Raw genomic sequence first — 19362 nt, 5'->3', positions numbered from 1 at the left:
GCATTTTCACCTGTGATTTATTTAATACATACATATGATGTGTCTGTACATATAAAGCCATATACACAAATACATTTATATATGGGAGTACATACAAGGGGTGTCCCAAAGAAATGTATACACACTTTGAATAATTATAAAGGCAGTATTTATTAAAATACATTTTCTTTTCAAAATGTAAAAGAATCAGCTGTTAAAATGTGTATACATTTTTTTGCACACCCTATATAGTTGCAAATATAAAACTGATTTATTCCCAAACCTACATAATAATCCCACAATTTACTTACCTACTAATGCTTTAAATATCACCTAATGAGTAAAACAATTTTAGAAGTACAGTTTTGTGTTCTTGCCACTAGTCACATTGTCATAAATGATATCATTTCAGAATACTGGTTCTCAACTGAGAGTGGCTTTAACCACCAGGAAACATTTAGCCATGTCTGGAAATACTCTGGGTTGTCACATCTGGGAGTGAGGAGGGGGTGCTACTGGCATCAAGGGAAAGAGGAATGATGCAAAACATCCTACAATAAACAGAACAAGACAGCCCCCACTTCAAAGAATTATATGGCTCAATGTCAATAGTGGCAAGGCTGACAAACACTACTTTATAATTTAATTATTTGACTATGACAGTAACAAAACCTCTTTAAATGGAATTTCAAAGCATATTTACCTTATAATCAAATATAAAGACAGGTGTTTTCACTTTTTGTATACATGTATATTAAGTGTTTCTTAAAATATCAAATCCCTCTTGTTCCATGCTAAGCATTTTACATTACAACTATTCTAACATTTTTTAAAATATATTTTTATTGATTTCAGAGAGGAAGGGAGAGGGAGAGATAGAAACATCAATGAGAGAGAATCATTGATTGGCTGCTTCCTGCACGCACCTTATTGGGGACCAAACCCACAGCCTGGGCATGTGCTCCTGATTGGAATCAAACCCGGGACCCTTCAGTTCTCAGGCTGGTGCTCTATCCACTGAGCCAAACCAGCTAGGGCTGACATTTTTTATTTGAACTTAAACTTAGTCATTTCACTAGGTTTAAGTAGATTATCTAAATCAGTGGTCGGCAAACTCATCAGTCAACAGAGCCAAATATCAACAGTACAACAATTGAAATTTCTTTTGAGAGCCAAATTTTTTAAACTTAAACTATATAGGTAGGTACATTGTTATTAACTTAATTAGGGTACTCCTAGGGCTTAGGAAGAGCCACACTCAAGGGGCCAAAGAGCCGCATGTGGCTCTCGAGCCACAGTTTGCCGAACAGGGATCTAAATCACATATTTCTGAAAGGACACTCTATTCCTAGTTTCTTAAGCTGATTACCAAGTCATATGTATTTTTTGTTTTCATCTTAATCACTGAAAACAGCAAACAGATTTCCTGTTTAATACATTAAATGAGTGGGAAGGTTGAAGAGAAAAAAGCTATTCAGCTTGACCAAATAGCATATTTCACCTGGTAGCATACATACACAAACATTTAATTCCAACAAATGCCTTATGAGAATAACCCATATATTAGTATTGTTTAGGAGGGCTATTAGTGTAACAATTTCATGTTCACTGCTACAGAAAAAGAAAAACATTCCCAGAAATATTATAATCTATATGAAAAGTGGCAAAAATTATGCCCGACCGGTGTTGCTCAGTGGTTGGGCGTCGACCTGTGAACCGAAATTCCTGGTCAGGCCATATGCCTGGGTTGCGGGCTCCATCCCTAGTAAGGGGCGTGCAGGAGGCACCCGATCGATGATTCTCATCATTGATGTTTCTATCTCTCTCTCCCTTACTCTCTGAAATCAATAAAAATATATGTATATTTCAAAATAAAGTTAAATTTTAAAAAAGCAAGTATACACACACGAGTTCTTAAATTGAAATAATACTTTCTAAATACTGGTAACAAGATACTGGGTACTCACTAAGGAAATGAAAAACAAGGAAAACTTTAAAAATATATATGGCAAAAGTGGGTTTAATCTTTCAAGAAGGTCACTTTCATGTAGAGAGAGTAAATTTTCCCTTCAGCCTTTTATTTCCTTGAGGAGCTAATTAAGAAGTCCTCCTTCAGTTACTTTACATGCCAATAAATCAAGGGCAACCTTTTTTTATTTTTTCCAAATGACATTTTTGTAGAAAGTGGAAAACATAATAGTCTTATGTTACTGTAGAGTAACCCAAAATGTCTTCTGTTAACAAAAGACTTCAACATTTAGTGATGATTCTCTCCCTTAATAAATTCTCTTATACTTATTTGGGGATGAAATTAGTACTTTGCCCATACCCCTTTCCACCTCTGTATGCTCTTTCTTTGGAATTTAAAGGGCAACCATGTTATCCTACCAGTTTCTCTATGCAGAATGCATTTTGTCTTGGTAAGGAAGGTTAAGGAAGGCAGCGAAGGGCCAGAAAAACAACAGGATGGTCTACCTCCCAGCCATCCTTCTTTGTTCCCTTTTCAGCGGCAGTGATTTGAGACATGAAGTTATTACTATTCCCAACAAATGTCTAACAAGGGCTACAGCAGTGAGTTAAACCTAGAGCAACTTGGGTCCTCATTCTACTGAAACCAAAATTACTTACTGACCCCAAATCTGCAGGTGAAAAAGACTGAATATCCTAAATATAAGCATCACCTGTAAATCACGTATTTACCCTTCCTAGGCATTTACAAAAGCGGAAAGTGCCAGAAAATCACTATCAAACTAAGAAATACTAACATATTACACATAATGTTGGCACTTATGACTATGCAACTTTAGATAAACAGTAGCAGATATACCAAAATTAAATACAGGGTGGAGCAAAAGTAGGTTTACAGTTTTGAGTACACAAAACACAGTTTATTCTTACAGTATTATTTATTGTTATTTTCTTGAAATGACAGAGGATTTTTAAAATATATTTTGAACATTACATAAATATTCTAAACCTAATATTTAGTTGATAAAAGTTAATTATTATTTTCCATATGAACAACTGTAAACCTACTTTTGCCCCACCCTGTATATATTCAGAATAAAAATATCCTAATAAAGGAAAGGAATTAAAGAATTAAATGTAAAATACTTAATTACATAAATGTATAGCCTCAAAGTAAAGAATATCTGACATTATGATTATCAGAAAATACTGTTTAATACAGAGAATCTTAAGATAAAAGCTACAAAAAACTGAAACCAGAACTCATAAAACTTATGAGCATTTTGCAAATCATAAAAGATCTCAGGTAATATTAAAAACTAAGAAATACTAACCTTATATTTTCACAACACCCATGAGAACTATTCTTGAGGAGACTATTTCTAATCAAATATTTTCAGAAAAATCAGCAAAAATCAAAGTATTCCAAAGAGATGAGGGTCATGATTATGTCCTATTATTAAATTTCTAAGACACCACAGTGGAAGATCTTTTAAAAATAAATTGTCCTCTAGTCAAACTATATTCCTTTTGGTCCTCAGTATATCAGGAAAAAACAGTCATTGCCATTTACTAACTGGATCTAACTGACCCTTGATATTTTACTGTATTTTTTATTCACTTTACAAATTACTTACAGAATAAAGGCACAGCAAAAAAAAATAGTAAAATTTTTTTGCAGGACTGTCCAATAAGTAGTTAGCCACTAGCAACATGTGGCTACCAAGCACTTGAAATGTGGCTTGTCTTAATCAAGATGTGATATAGATTTCAAAGGCAGTACAAAAAAAGTAAAATTTCCAATTACACGTTGAAATATTATTTTGTATAGTCTGGATTAAGAAAAATACAGTATTAAAATTAATTTTACCTGTTTTTTAACAAGATTTTTTATTGATTTTTAGAAAGAGAAGAAGGGAGAGGGAGAGGGAGAGAGAGAAACATTGATGTAAGAGCGACACACTCATCAGCTGCCTCTTGCACATCCCAAGCAGGGATCGAGCCCACAACCTGAGCATGCATGTGCCCTGACAGGAATTGAACTAACAACCCTTGGGTGCACAGGACAAAGCCCAACTCAGCTACACTGGCCAGGCTTCACGTGTTTAATATTCTTTACTAGAGGCCCGTTGCACAAAAATTTGTGCACTGGGGGTGGGGGGGGGGGGGGTCCCTCAGCCCGGCCTGTGCCCTCTCGCAGTCGGGGACCCCTCAGGGGATGACCACTTGCTGGCTTAGGCCTGCTCCCCGGGGGATTGGGCCTAAGATGGCAATCAGACATCCCTCTGGCAGTCTGGCAGCCCTCGGGGGATGCCCACTTGCCAGCGGGGAGCAGGCCTAAGCTGCAGTCAGACATCCTTAGCACTGCTGAGGAGGCAGGAGAGGCTCCCACTACCACCGCTGTACTGGCAGCCATCAGCCTAGCTTGTGGCTGAGCAGAGCTCCCCCATGTGGGAGCACACTGACCACCAGAGGGCAGCTCCTGCATTGAGCGTCTGCCCCTGGTGGTCAGTGTGTGTCATAGTGACCAGTCATTCCCAGTCTTTCTGCTGTTAGGGTCAGTTTGCATATTACCCTTTTACTATATAGGATAGAGGCCTGGTGCACGGGTGGGGGCCAGCTGGTTTGCCCTGAAGGGTGTCCTGGATCAGGGTGGGGGTCCCACTTGGGTGCCTGGCCAGCCTGGATGAGGGGCTGATGGCTGTTTGCAGCTGGTCACACCCCCTTCAGGGTGGGGGTCCCCACTGGGGTGCCTGGCCAGCCTGGATGAGGGGCTGAGGGCTGTTTTCAGGCTAGCCATACCCCCTTTAGGGTGGAGGTACCCACTGGGACACCTGGCCAGTCTAGGTGAGGGGCTGAGGGCTGTTTGCAGCTGGTCACACCCCCTTTAGGGTGGGGGTCCCCACTGGGGTGCTTGGCCAGTCTGGGTGAGGGGCTAAGGGCCGTTTTCAGGCTGGCCTGCGACTGAAGCTCCCAGCCTCTCCTTTTTTTTTGTTTTTTTGTTTTTTTTATTCTGGGCTTTATTTACCTTCTATAATTGAAACTTTGCTGCTTTCAGAGCTGAGCCGGGCCACGGCAGGCGGAGAACCTTGGCTTCCTCCATCACTGGAGCAAGCAAGCCTCCTGCTCGCTTCAGCTGCGTGGCTGCCAGCCACCATCTTGGTTGGGTTAATTTGCGCATTATGCTGATTGGCCAATGGGAGGCGTAGGGAAGGTATGGCTAATTACCATGTTTGTCTATTATTAGATAGGATTGTAGCTATAGAACATTAAAAACTATGTTAGTGGCTCACAATTTTCTACTGGACAGTGCTAGTCCAGAATGCTACTGTTACACTGCCCTCATTTCTGATTTGGCTAATTGTGAAAAATTGTGTCTTCCACTGTCAAATTTATTTTCTCTGCCAATATGTACTAAAAATGAAAATTCTCTATACTCATTTGCGTTCAAAGGAAAAAAGATGAAAACAAAGATAATGGCTACAAATATGTCTTTATTCTTCCTTTATAACTTCTTGAAAGAAAATGCTGAGACGACTGTTGAAAAGTATCACCTACACAACCCAAAACTTTCAATATGTTTCCAATATGCTTCCTTTGTTTTCTGACCTATTTTAACCTTTAAGCAGAAAACCATGAATTAGCAAAAACTGAAAGAAAGCAACTGGTATGAAATGACAAAGATCACAACAAAGAGGAAAGCTACTAAAAGAAACAGATTATTCTTGGATAAAAACATTTTAAAAGGCCACCAATAAAATCAATTTTGGTATGTAAAATAAAAAGATGCAATACACTTTGGGCAACACAAAATTTAAAACTGAAGGGTGATATAGTAGTAATGATTTATTTCACTACTGTATCATCTAGGCAATTTCATCGTTCTTGCACTTTCTTAGTTGACAGTAATTGATAATAATTCACAGGATGATGAAAAATAGCAAAATACTTTAAGATATTGGAAAAATAAGAACACTAAGTTCTTATATTGCACTAGCCATATTTTAAATAATTGTCATTTTTAAAAGCGTTCTTTATGCTTTTTATTCTTACATAAAAATTTAGGAAAAAATTTTAAAGAATATTTAAACAATCCTCTAAAATACTGTTTACACATAACTACTCTCCAGAGAAAAAAGTAGGAAAAAACATTCTTCCTTATCAAAACAAGGTGTAACCCAAATTATACTATTCTAAAACAATACCTGGATTTAGAAGATAATGTAAATCAAGAGTAAACAATAAACAATAGATAGGATCGATAACATAAGTTGCAAAAGCATCACCAGACTGCCTCTGCTTTAGAAAAATTAGGCAGACATGTTAATTGGGACAAATATTTTTTTTTTTAAAGTAGCTGAGTAGAAAAAAGATAATAGGCAAGGAGTAGAGTGAGAACAATCTCGAAAACTCAGACCAATATAGAAAATACCTGTATTTAATGAGGATTCTTTCATTTCCATCAATGTGTCTTTCCAATTACTGTACCAAGGAACACTAGCTTTAATTGACCGATCTGATGAAGAAAACATGGCACTGATAAGCTAGTCTCATGAGGTAAAGATATAACATGTATTTCTTAAATAGAATGGGCAAAAAGTATGCTCCTATTAATGGCAAAAATTAAAATTATTTTTCTAGACATAGAGAATATCTTATTTGAAACGGATGAAATCACTCATACATCTCTAGAGTATCACTGTTATAACGGAATTTTATTATAATGCATTCAGTGCTTCAGCATATCACATTCCCAGTCTTCAAGACCGACATAGGAGATGTCTTAAAGCAGGAGCAGGGAGAAGCTGAAGAAACTGTTTTCTTCTTCGATGTAGATTTTCAAAACCAGCGGGGGTTCTTTTTAAAATCTGCCTAAAGGCATCGCCTATAAAGCAGTGCCTCCACCTGTGTTTAAAGACAAACAGCACTCAATCCTTCCTTATGTGGAGTGTTAGCAGGGGCCTGAGAATATAAGTAATTTAACTGGATAAAATAAATTTTTAAACTATTACTTTACAATCATTTTATTAATGGATATTAACATACAGGACATTTTTTAAAAATATATTTTTACTGATTTCAGAGAGGGGGAGAGAGAGAGAGACATTAAATAATGAGAATCATTGATCAGCTGCTTCCTGCATGTCCCCCACGGGGGATGAAGCCCAGATCCTGGGCATGCGTCCTGACCGGGAATTGAACTGTGACCTCCTGGTTCACGGGTTGACACTCAACCACTGAGCCATGCCAGTCAGCTGGATAAAATAATTTCTCACAACCAAATCATGACCATATTGTTCCTATAAACTATCTATCAAACCACTTTAATACATCATTTAAAAAAATAATGAGCCCACCTCTAGCAGCCAGACATCAGATTTGAGAAACTTACTCTGGAGAAAATAAATGACCCCATATTAAAGAACTGTGAGTAATAAAAGCAGGGTAACATTCAAGCCTATTACAGTCTCACTACCCAACAGAGAAGACAAGTTTTGTTATGCCCAGTCAGGGTTTTAATGCCTCAATTAGAAACAGAAAATAACGCCACGGGCTCACCAGACATTTGAGGTAAGATTCCAATATGAAAGAGAGATCAAAACAAACTGAAAAATAATACAAATGAGAGAAAAATCGTAAGAGAAGAAAACTTAACAATTTATTAATATTCTCAGAATTAAGTTACCACAATAGGAAACAAGAACTACATGCCACAAAAAGAAAAATCAGCCCAGCCAGAGTGGCTCAGTGTTTGAGTGTCGACCTATGAACAAGGAGGTCACAGGTTCCTGGAGAGGGCACATGCCCAGGTTTCGGGCTCAATCCCCAGTGGAGGGCGTGCAGGAGGCAGCCAATCAATGATTCTCTCTCATCATTGATGCTTCTCTCTCTACCTTCCTCTCTGAGATCAATAAAAATGTTTTTTTTTAAATAAAAGAAAAATCAAGAGCAAGGGAATATTAAAATTTCAATAGAAGATAGAAAATAAAGTCAAGGATACCCCCAGAAAGTAAAACATAAAGACCTAAGAAATGGAGACTGACAATATTAGAAGATGAAAACATCAGAGGAGTAACTCAGGAAGTCCTACATCCAGCTAACAGTAGTCCTTCTAGAAAGAGCAAAGAAAACAACAACGAAGAAATTAACAAAGAAAAAGAAAAACACAAGAAATTTCTCAGGATTAAAGATTATGCATGACCAGATTATCAAAAGGGGCTACACAATACAATGAGTGAAAAAGGAGTTAAATCGGGTCCAACATGAAATTTCAAAATAAGCAGAAGAGCTTCTAAAAGTTGAAGGGAATAGGGGGAGAGGTATCATAATGGCATACAGTTTCTTTACAATACTAGAAGTTACAAGAAGTGAAACAATTCTGTGAGAAATTATTTCTAAATTAGAATATATATAGTGAAATTACCAATCAATAATCAAGTATAAAAGAAAAAAACTTTTCATTCATTCATTCCTCAAAAAAATTACCTTCTCAGCAGTTTCTTAGGAAGGTACTTGGAGATGTCCTTCACCAAACCCAGAAAATATGCCAAAAAAGATATGAATGAGAGACTACAGAGAAGGGAAGGGAAGGCAATCCCAAAGATGACAGCTGTGGAGCAGGCCTTGGACAGCAATCAGTCCAAAATGGAGAAGAATGGTGTTTTGCAACTTTTATTTCATTATCTCCCCCATGAGCCTTTTTCTTTCCTAACTGGTTCTTCCCCCCAAAAAAATACTTTTAAATAATACCACAGATATACTATGTACCTATTTATGTAACACAGTCCTTTGGAGAGCCACAAACCATTGTAATACCTAGATTTTTGTCTCCCAACTATCTCTCCCACTGAAGGACATTATTCCCCATGGAGTAGGAGAAGACTTCAGAAAGGCGATCTTTTGATATGGAAAGATAACCATAATAGTCTAAACTTGAAATTATCAATGTATCTTGCTGTAATTAAAATTAACACAGAAGAAAAATTATGAACATTTAAACAAAATAATTTTACAAATATTTCTATCTATACAAGTATAACCAACTAACTTTGTGACCTAAAACAAACCACTTAAGTTCTTAGTATGTTTACCACAATCTTTAAACATGATATGCAATTATTTTAAATAAATTAAAATATTATATTACAAATTGCACTGACCTAAAAAGATTATTTTATTAGGCTACTGAAATATCTTGATTAAATGATGTACTTTTAATCTTTTCCCTCTAAAAACCTATCCCATGTCCCTCTTTTTCATATTGAGTCACACCAAATACTGCTAACTCACTTTACATATTAATATATCATCTCACCCACGAATCTTATCAAGAAAATATTTATCACTAAAGCACTCAGAAAATATTAAATATTTATCCATACATTAATTATAGTTCTATTTAATTATAGTACTATTTATGACACAAAAGAATGTCATTTTTCATCTACTATTTTTCTTTCATTCAAGAAATATTTATTATATACATGTTCTAGGCATTACTTTAGGTGCTAGGAGTAAAATAAAGAGCCAAAGTCCATGCCCTCATGGAGCATCTATTAGCTTCACAAGTAGAAATATAAATCAATTTTATTATGAAAAAATAAAATCATGTAATTCAGTTTCAATGGCTGCCCACTCATCTATCTATAATAATAAAAGCATAATATGCTAATTAGACCAGAGGACCTTCGGGATGAAGCCGGGGCTGTGAGGGAAGCCGGTGCCAGCAGCCAGGGGAAGGAAGGCCTACTCTTGCATGAATTTCGTGCATCGGGCCTCTAGTTTGATTACAACTTCCTTAAAAGCAGTAACTGCTATTTTCAACATTGTATTCCAGATCTATCATTCAGTAAGCACGTAAGCGTTTGTTAAATGAGTTCCAAGTTACAGAATTTACTGTTTCTAAAAAAAGAAAAATTCATTTTAAAAATAATAAACCTTATTACATACCACTGATGTTGAGGTCATAATCTCCGGCCGTAATCACATTAGCTACTAGTCCATCCGCAGGCTGACTGCCAGAAACAACATCACTCAAAAGCTTCCGAATGGCTCCAGGTTGAGGCGGTTGGGTGATGATGTTGCTTACTGCTATCTTCAAATTTTTTATTATGTGAAGCTGATTATTAGGATCTCTCATATGAACTTCAGGGGAAAAAAAAAACATGAAAGTAATTCTACACAATTCACAACAACCCAACTATAACAACAATAAAAAAAAATTGGGTTAATGTTTTACAAACAAAAAAGATGATGAAATCAGAAACCAGAAATTCCTAGTGGAACAGTCTTCCATAAATACAACTGACTTACAACATTCTCATATAACCAAAAGGGCTAGCCAGACAGTCTAACGTTCTCTCGCAATGCTACTGCTCACGTCCCTACAGTAAGTATGTATTTTCCTTCTTCCTGTTTGGAGTTGCCAGGGACCAACCACCATACATGCCACATTGCTAATTCTCACCTCACACTAAGGCTGTCCAGAGCAGTGTGAAGTCTGTGATATCAACGCTGAAAATAGTAAAGGGGAAGAAAGGGGAGCTAAATGGTGCATTGGGGATTCCTCTACTTCCCCGAGTGTGCTTCCTGCATTCTCAGCCACTATTGTACTATCATAAAAATCCCAGGATGTTGATAGTGGGAAGGTACTGGAACAGAAGGTATACAGACATTTTGCTGTGAACCTAAAACTGCTCTAAAAAATAAAGCGTATTTTAAAAAATCAACACCCAAATCCCTTCTCCCATCCCCAATAGCTCTTGCCGCTACCCTGTTACAGGTCTTGCCTCAAGTCCATGGGATTTATAACCAGTGGCTCAGAGCATCAGGCCAAAATGTAGGTTCTTAGGAGATTATACCAAGACAGTATCCACCGAGCACAGTAGGAAATGTGAGCATATCTTTTCATAAAATATATTCAAGTAGTTTCCGGAGAAGTATTAGAGCAGCCCATTATATTAAGGTCCAATTTTTGAAGTCAGACTTTTTTTCTTTAGAAAATGCCTTTTTATTGATTTCAGAGAGGAAGGGAGAGGGAGAGAGAGATAGAAACATCAATGATGAGAGAGCATCATTGATCTGCTACCTCCTGCTGGGGATCGAGCCTGTAACCCGGGCATGTGTCCTTGGCCGAAATCAAACCCGGGACCCTTCAGTCGGAGGCTGACGCTCTATCCACTGAGCCAAATCAGCAACGGCTGGAGTCAGACTTTATTTTAATCCCAACCCACCACTTATTAACCGGGTTACCCTAAATAACTTTTTAATTTTTCTGTTCTTCAATTTCCTCACCTGTAATGTGACTAAAACCTACTTCACAGGGTTTTAAAGATGTACGTGGGATATTGTTGGATGAGATAGTAAATGTAAAGCACTGAGCCCCATGCCTGGCACATACATAATCATGTAGTGAAGTGTTCAAGAGGTGATGCAGGCAGCAGGTATAACACACTATTATAAGAACATCATGAATCACTGTATACAAATAAGAGGCAACTCTGGAAAACTGGCTTTGGATACCTACCCATAAAAAATAACACTTTTGCCATAACCGGTTTGGCTCGGTGGATAGAGCGTCGGCCCTCGGACTCAAGGGTCCCAGGTTCGATTCCGGTCAAGGGCATGTGCCTTGGTTTCGGGCACATCCCCAGTGGGGGTGTGCAGCAGGCAGCTGATTGGTGTTTCTCTCTCATCGATGTTTTTGACTCTCTATCCCTCTCCCTTCCTCTCTGTAAAAAATCAATAAAATATATTTAAAAAAATAAATAAATAAAATAACGCTATTATTCCCAATGGAAAATGCTTTATACTAAACTTTTAATTTCAGGCCTGCCTATATTTTAAATAAGGTTACATCTGTAAAAACTGTCTTCCTAAATTTCCTGTGACCCTCTGTTGATTTCTAAACTTTTAATTAAAAAAAATAAAACAACAAGTTTATAAAAACTATATGGAATAAATATGTGCACTTGTACTATAAATATATGTACAAAAGTACAAATAAAATACATGCAAATTCCATTATAATGGTTGCCTATGAAGGAAGGAAATGAGACCAAGGAAAGGTTTAAAGGTGACTTCAAGGGTATCTCTAATGTTTGGTTTCTTTTCAAAGGAAAGAAAAAAACACAAAGTAAATACGATAAGAAGGTCAATATTTGTTGGTTCTGGGTAGTGGGAAGCTGGATGTCTCTTGTATTCTCTGCATTCTTCTGTAACTGTTTATTTTTTCTAACTTAAACACACACAGAGCTCTCTCCCTAATTAAACTTCCCAGCTAGTCTAACTATGAAACAGAGAAACCAAAAAACAAGAAAATACTATGGTACATTTCTGACATTTTTAGAAACAAGTATTTTCCTTAAAGTTAGTTCATAATTGTTGAATAACGTGAATAGCCATGTGTGTATTAAACCTCTCTCAAGCCCAGCCAGTGTGGCTCAGTGGTTGAGCGTGGAACGTATGAATCAGGTCTAGTTCAATTCCAATATAGACACATTCCCAGTAGGGGGCATGCAGGAAGCAGCAATCAATGATTCTCATCATGGATGTTTTTTATCTCTCTCTCCCTTCCTCTCTGAAATCAATATATATATATATATATATATATATATATATATATATATATATATATCTAGTTTTGCACTATATTCAGAGTGGGCTTATCAGTTAGGTAACCCTACTAATAAATCCAGAAATGAGTTAACAGGTGTGGCAGCCAGTCTCTGAAATGGCCCCCAATGATCCTGACATTTCCTGTTACACACACTTGTGTCACCTCCCACATCCTAGGGTTGCTATGTGTGACCAACCGCACACAGCAAAAGCAATGGTATAGCACTTCTGAGATAAGGTTATAAAGAGTACGGTTTCTATCCTGGTTCTCTCTCTGATCACTCCCTCTGGATGAAGCTAAGTGCCATGCCACGGCAACTCAGGGAGCCTATGGACAGGCCCACGTGGCACAGAACTGAAGTCTCAGGCCAATATCAGTGAGGAAGTGAGACTTGCCAGCAACCATGAGTGAGCTGGGAAGAGGATCCTCAAGCCCCAGATGACTGTAGCTCTTGCTGACAGCTCCACTTCAAGAGAGACCCTGAGCCAAAAGCATCCAGCTAAGCCACTCCCAGATTGCCGAGAAACAATAAATGCTTTTGTTTCTAAGGTACTAAGTTTGGGGGTCATTTGTTACATGATAATAGAAACAGGAATATCACAATATAAGAGCTAATTATAATTATAATTAAGAGAAATGCTCTTAAATTCAAAAGCTTCAGAACTAAATTATATTAAGGCTTCGTTAAGATTATAACTGCACTGCCCTAACGGGTTTGACTCAGTGGATAGAGCGTCGGCCTGAGGACTAAAGGGTCCCAGGTTCGATTCCGGCCAAGGGCATGTACCTTGGTTGCAGGTACATCCCCAGTAGGGGGTGTGCAGGAGGCAGTTGAATCGATGTTTCTCTCTCATCGATGTTTCTATCTCTCTATCCCTCTCCCTTCCTCTCTGTAAAAAATCAATAAAATATATATTTAAAAAAAGATTATAACTGCAGAAAAGGAGACTATCTATCTATATATATAAAAGGCTAAGCAACCGTCCAACTGTCCAGTACCTATGATGCGCACTGACCACCAGGGGTCAGACGCTCAACGCAAGAGCAGCCGAGCTGCGGTGACCTGGCAGCAGCAGAACTTTGCAGAGTGCCCTCTCGCACTCCAGGACCCCTCGGGGAATGTCAGCGCTGGTTTCAGCTGAATCCCTGCAGGCCAAGCAGAGGGACCCCACCTGCCAGGGGGACCCCACTCACTCTCCAGACTGCAGGAGATTGGTGGTTGGCTCCAGACCCTGTCCGGCCCATCTCGCCCAGTCACGCCCTGCCGGCTACCTTCTAATTAATTTCCTTTCAATGTGCACGAATCCATGCACCGGATCACTAGTATATCATATAACAGCTCAGTTTCAAAATGAAATTCAACAGTGTGGTGATTTCCGGAAAAGGGGGGAGGGGTGTGTAAGAGGATATAGGAAGGATAAATGAGGATGGAAGAGAAATTAAAAAAAGTCAATAAAATTCCATTAAAGTTAAAAAAATGAAATTCAAATCTACCATTTTCTTAATTTTATAGGTTACCAGATCGTATTTTGAATACTTTACTATGAAGTAATATTTCCCAGTATATGCTGCTCTATGGAATACTGCTTCAAGAAAGTTAAGAGCTTGTTTCTGAAAAATTGATCCCATGTTCAAATAAATTTGGGAAATAAAAAATAGTATATATCTAAGAAAAAGGTATTGTGGAAATAATAAAACTTGAAACAGCCTTTGCCTAATGGGCCAGGGAATAAGAACAAGTTTTTAATTTAATCTAGATGGGGTCATCTAGATTTATAGATAAGGCAAAGTCCTAAAATTTGGTTTTTCAGATAAAAATTAAATCATTATTTTTATGCATTCATTGGTTGCTTCTTTTTATTTATTGTTGACAGTATCACAGATGTCCACCGTTTTTCCCTCCTCTGCCCCACTCCGCCCAGCCCCCTCATTAAGATCTTTTTAACCCTCACCCATGTGGCTCAACTGGTTGCAGTGGAGTCCCCATACACCAAAAGGTGACCAGATCAATTCCCAATCAGGGGACATACCCAGGTTGTGGGTTCGATCCCAGGTCTGGGCACCTGCCAGAAGCAACCAATTGATGTTTTTCTTTTTCTCTCCCTCTCCCTTCCAGGCACAAAACACCATATCCTCAAGTGAGGATTTTTTTTAAATGACTGTTTAATACTGATTATATATTGAAATAACATTTTGGAAATACTGGGTTAAATAAGATGCATATCAGTCATTAAAACTAATGTCACCTGCCTCTTTTCACTTTTTTATCACGGGAACACTAAATGATTTTAAATTATATACGTGACTCACATTATATTTCTGCTGGGCAGCGCTGCTGCCCAGTGTGAGTAAGTAATTCTAAATATGCCAGAGGTAAGATGACCTGATTAGTACCTGTCTGGAGTCACAGGGCCTGTTTAAATCTCTCCCACATGTAAGACTGGGCACGTCAGCTCTCTGCCAATGGGGACACCACTATCTACCCCATGGAACTCCGTAAGGACTAGAGGAGGAAAGCTTCGGAAAACAGGTATCGGTATCGGGTACTAGCATGATTACTTATTCACCAAGCAGGAAAGCGCGCACACGCCTCTCAAAGCCCTGAAGAATGTAGGGCGCTTGGCTGTTCTTGTGGACTCAGGGCAGCCCTGGAGGAGCTGGCCATGGCGAAGGCCGAAGGGAACCGAGGGCTCCCAAAGTCTGTGCGGGACCCCGCCCTCCCCTTCCAATACTAACGAAAGGGGAACCTAAAGGCACTGCAGGCTGTGCGGACCCCTCCCTCCCCTTCCAATACTAACGAAAGGGGAACCTAAAGGCACTGCTCGCCGGAGGGTGGCCAGCGGCAGGTGCATGCACGCGACCGCGGCTCCGTCTCCGCGCACAGGTCCCCACAACCACATCCCCATCATTGCTGTCGTCCACGTGCACAGCCGCGCCGAATGAAGCCCTCGCTTCACACAGACTTCCCTATGTTCCGTTTGCAAAGTACAGATGAAGGCACTGGATAAATCATACCTGGGGTTTTGTTACACCTATTTTTTTTCCCCCTAATACAGACTCTAAACTGCAGCGGTTCTCAACCTGTGGGTCGCGACCCCTCTGGCGGTCGAACGACCCTTTCACAGGGGTCGCCTACGACCATCCTGCATATCAGATATTTACATGACGATTCATAACAGTAGCAACATTACAGTGATGAAGTAGCAACGAAAATAACTTTATGGTTGGGTCACCACATGAGGATCTGTATTTAAAGGGCCAGAAGGTTGAGAACCACTGCAGTCTAAAGCTGTAAAAAATCAGGTTACCTCCTCAATAAAAGACACATTTCTATTAATGATTTAATTTCTATCGGAAACACCAAGTTTTAGGACTTTTCCTTCCCTTATACACCTAGATGACTCCACCTAGACTCAATGAACCATTTGTTCTTCCTCCCTGGCCCATTAGGCAGAGGCTGTGTCAAGTTCTATTATTTCCATAACACTTTTTTTTTATTTTCTGGAGAAGTAAAATATGACATAGGAATATAAGAAAAAGTTTAAGTTTTCGAAGGGAAAAAAAAGCAAAATAACCAAACAGGGTCTTAGACAGAGAGGCACCTCGCTGCTGTTCAAAACCAGTCCCCTGCGTGCAGTCTGACAGCCGGGCCGGCGATGCGGCTCCGCTCCGGACCGGCCTCGCCTCCGACAGCTCCCCGGCCCCCCGCCCCCCGCGGCGGCGGCTCCCGTTTCCGTGACAGCAACCACCGGACAGGCGGCAGGTGCGAGGCGGGAAGGAAGCGCCCGGAGGGACTGAGGGGAGGACGGCGCGGCCCCGACAGGCTCCCTCCCGGCCCGGCCGCCCAGCACGCGCCGCCCTCCGGGCTGTAAACATCGCCCTCGCCCCGCCCCCGCCTCGCTCCCGGCCCCGCGACCGACGCTCCGGGGGCCGGGAGAGGACCACGTACCCTCGGAAGTGAGGCGGGTGAAGGGCTTCAGCAGCTCCGCGAAGCTCAGGTGGTTGAGGCGAGTGAGCCGCTCGGCGTCGTCGCTGCACAGCGCGGCGACACAGGGCACGAAGGAGTCCGGGATGAGCTCCTGCACCGACTGCACGCACTGGGCCATCGCTCACGGCCGCCGCCCGCCGGCCTAGCCCGGCCGGGCGGGGCCCCGCAGGGAAGCCTCGAGACCAACCCGAGGACCCGACTCCGCCGGCTCGGCGCCCGGGGCCCACGCCGCCGACCCCGCCCCGTCACCGCCGCTCCTCCGCGCTCGCCACGGCGGCTCACGTCCCACCCATGAGGCGGACGCGCCGACGAGCCCCGGGGAGTCCTTCGGACCGCGAAACCTCGGTCACGGCCCGACCGGAACCGCCATGTTGAGGCCGAACCCTGACCCACCGGCACAACTAGTCCCGACGGCCCCCGCGCCCGCCCCTCACGTGACGGCGTAGAAGGAGGCAGTGGGGGCGGGGACAGAGCGGAGGAGAAGGAAGTGGGGAGCGGCGGAAGCCGATTGGACGCTAGCACCGGAAGTCGTGTGGCGGCTGGCACCCTCCCGCTGGGCGGGGTTGGGGCGGGGCTACAGGCGTGGTAGGCGGGGCTACGGGCATGGTGGGCGGGGCCAGGCGAAGCGGTAGCGGGTGTTACACCGGCTTTACGCGCAGGGTCTCGGCGGAGCCCAACGCGGTGCGGGGGCCCCGGGCGGGCCCGCGCGGAGGATCCACGCTGTCCGAGTGGCAAAGACGCCGCCCGCCTTCCACGCCCCCCGGCCTCTGTGGGACCCCAAAGGCTCTCTGGGAAACTAGGTAAACGGTGTCCTGCTCGCTCGCCTCGCCCAGCCCTTCGAGCGCTCCCGGTGCAGCGGCGAGGGCACCTGCTCCCTGGAGAGGGTGCTGCCCCGCCCTCCCTCACTCCCCCCGTCCCCCACACTCTCACACCAGCCCCGGGCGCGGGGGTCCCCTGGAGCGGCCTGATCGGGCCACGCGTCGTTTGGCCACAGCCTGCCTTTTGGAAACACGCAGCCACGAATGCGAACTGAACCCGAGAGCAGCCATGTGCGCCGCTGCGTGCCCTGCAGTTAACGGGGTGGAGGGGAACGCCCTGCGCCTGCGGTGCTGCGGGGGCTGTGAGGTCCTGGGCCGGCTTCCATCCCTGGCTTCCATTTTTACAGATTGTTCCCCTGAATGGGTAGAAGGGAACGGGATGAGTTTTACCATAGCGCTACTCGGTTGTCGGCATTGCTTCTGAATTATGTGCCAAAAGTATAAGGCAAGGGGAAATGCCATGTTCCATCGTGGTTTATGGTGCCTTGATATAAAGGAGGTTTCCCCAACATCAGTAACGCAATTATCGGTTGTTTGACCCCGTGAGGTTTGTGCGATGGTAGGAACGTAGGACAGGTGAGACGTATGACTTCCTTCTGTAAACTGAGGAATGGGCGGTAGGAAAGGACTATAGGACATAATGACATGGCAGCTTTAGCCACAGATCAATTATGAAAAGACTAGGGACCCAGTGCACAAATTTGTGCACCTTGAAAGGAACTGTGGGCCTCAAGGCTGCGGTGGGCACAGGGGCGGGTCTCGGCCCATCCTCTGTGCCCCCGCCCGAACCCTCCTGCCGGCAACCCCACTCCCACCACTGCAGGTGCTGACAGCTCCAGCCCCACTCGCACCTGCTAACGGTAAGGAGTGATTGGGACTGGCACCAGCTTCCCCAGCCGCCCCTCAGGAGCAGGGGGAGGTGGAGAAGCCCTCAGGGGCGATGGGGGCCGGCAGCCACCACTCGCACCTGCTGATAGTGCAGGCAGCGGGTGCGAGTGCTGGGAGGGACTGTGGCACATGGGAGCAAAGAATTTTCAGTAACCACCAGAGGCTCTCCCCAATGACAGTGACTGGCGCCCCACCTTAATCTGGCACCCCCACACATGCTCTACCATCCCGCTGTGGCTGACACCACCATGTTCTGTGCACATGATAGCGACTGGTTGTTGGGTTTGGTCTATTTGCATATTAGCCTTTTATTACATAGGATAATACCTGCATGTCGAGGATATGGAAATTAATTTTCTTAAAACTATCCATGCCAGAGCACCTCTTGGAAATTTTTCTTGCGTCCCCGGGGCTACATAGGTTCCCTTTTGAATACCTCTGATGTCATTCCCTTGCATTTTATAATGTAAGAATCTCATACAATTGAATATGATGAGTTAAAAGACATATATTTTTGGAAACAGGGTTCCTAAAGGCAAGCATACTACTTTATCTGGTACTCAATTCAAAAAGTAAAAAGGCAATTTATTTTTTACACTAAAGATAAAACAAGCTGTATTACATTCTTTAAGAAGGATTTCCAAGGGCAATTTAGCTTAAATTTATTTTCTTGAGGTATAATTCACCCCTTTATAGTATACAATCCAGTGGTTTTTAGTATAGTCAGAGAGTTGTACAACCATGACTACTGTCTAATTCCGGAACATTTTCATCACCACCAAAGAAACCTGATACCCATTCCTAGTCACTCTCCACCCCACGCAGCTTCTAGCTCCCGACAGTCACTAATTTCCTGTCTGTAGATTTACTTATTCTGTGCATGCCGTATAAGTAGAATCATACAACATGTGTCTTTGTGTTTGAACCTTCATGTGTTCACGGCTCCTCCATGTTGTAATATGAATCAGTACTTCATTCCTTTTTCATGGCTGAGCTTAAGTGGTCTTCTGCTTGGACTTTACCATCTCCCAGCACATTCACACGCAGGGTTTTCAGTGAGCGATTCACTGTAAAAATCCATTTATTTCCCAGTGAATCCAAGG

The 19362-nt window shown here is 42.1% G+C and overlaps 1 protein-coding gene across 6 annotated transcripts in view; it reads right to left on the bottom strand.

The window, feature by feature from the left end:
• TRAPPC8 (trafficking protein particle complex subunit 8) overlaps window positions 1–16952 on the bottom strand; it is a 70802-nt gene extending 53850 nt beyond the window's left edge. For 4 of the 6 annotated variants that reach the window (XM_070421219.1, XM_070421222.1, XM_070421220.1 and 1 more), the window contains exons 1-3: window positions 16515–16952; window positions 9898–10092; window positions 6380–6463 (exon numbers count right to left, since the gene is read on the bottom strand). In XM_070421219.1, the coding sequence (XP_070277320.1) occupies window positions 6380–6463; window positions 9898–10092; window positions 16515–16671 (436 nt within the window). In that variant the 5' untranslated portion in view covers window positions 16672–16952. The remainder of the gene's footprint in view (window positions 1–6379; window positions 6464–9897; window positions 10093–16514) is intronic. The other 2 variants (XM_070421221.1, XM_070421223.1) reach the window with 1 other exon arrangement.
• Window positions 16953–19362: the final 2410 nt, after the last annotated feature.

The sequence above is a fragment of the Myotis yumanensis genome, unplaced genomic scaffold (genome assembly GCF_028538775.1).
Source record: "Myotis yumanensis isolate MYYU_CA2020_CCGP unplaced genomic scaffold, mMyoYum1.0.hap1 SCAF_7, whole genome shotgun sequence".
Classification (NCBI taxonomy): domain Eukaryota; kingdom Metazoa; phylum Chordata; class Mammalia; order Chiroptera; family Vespertilionidae; genus Myotis; species Myotis yumanensis.
This window is presented reverse-complemented; position numbering and strand designations above follow the sequence as displayed.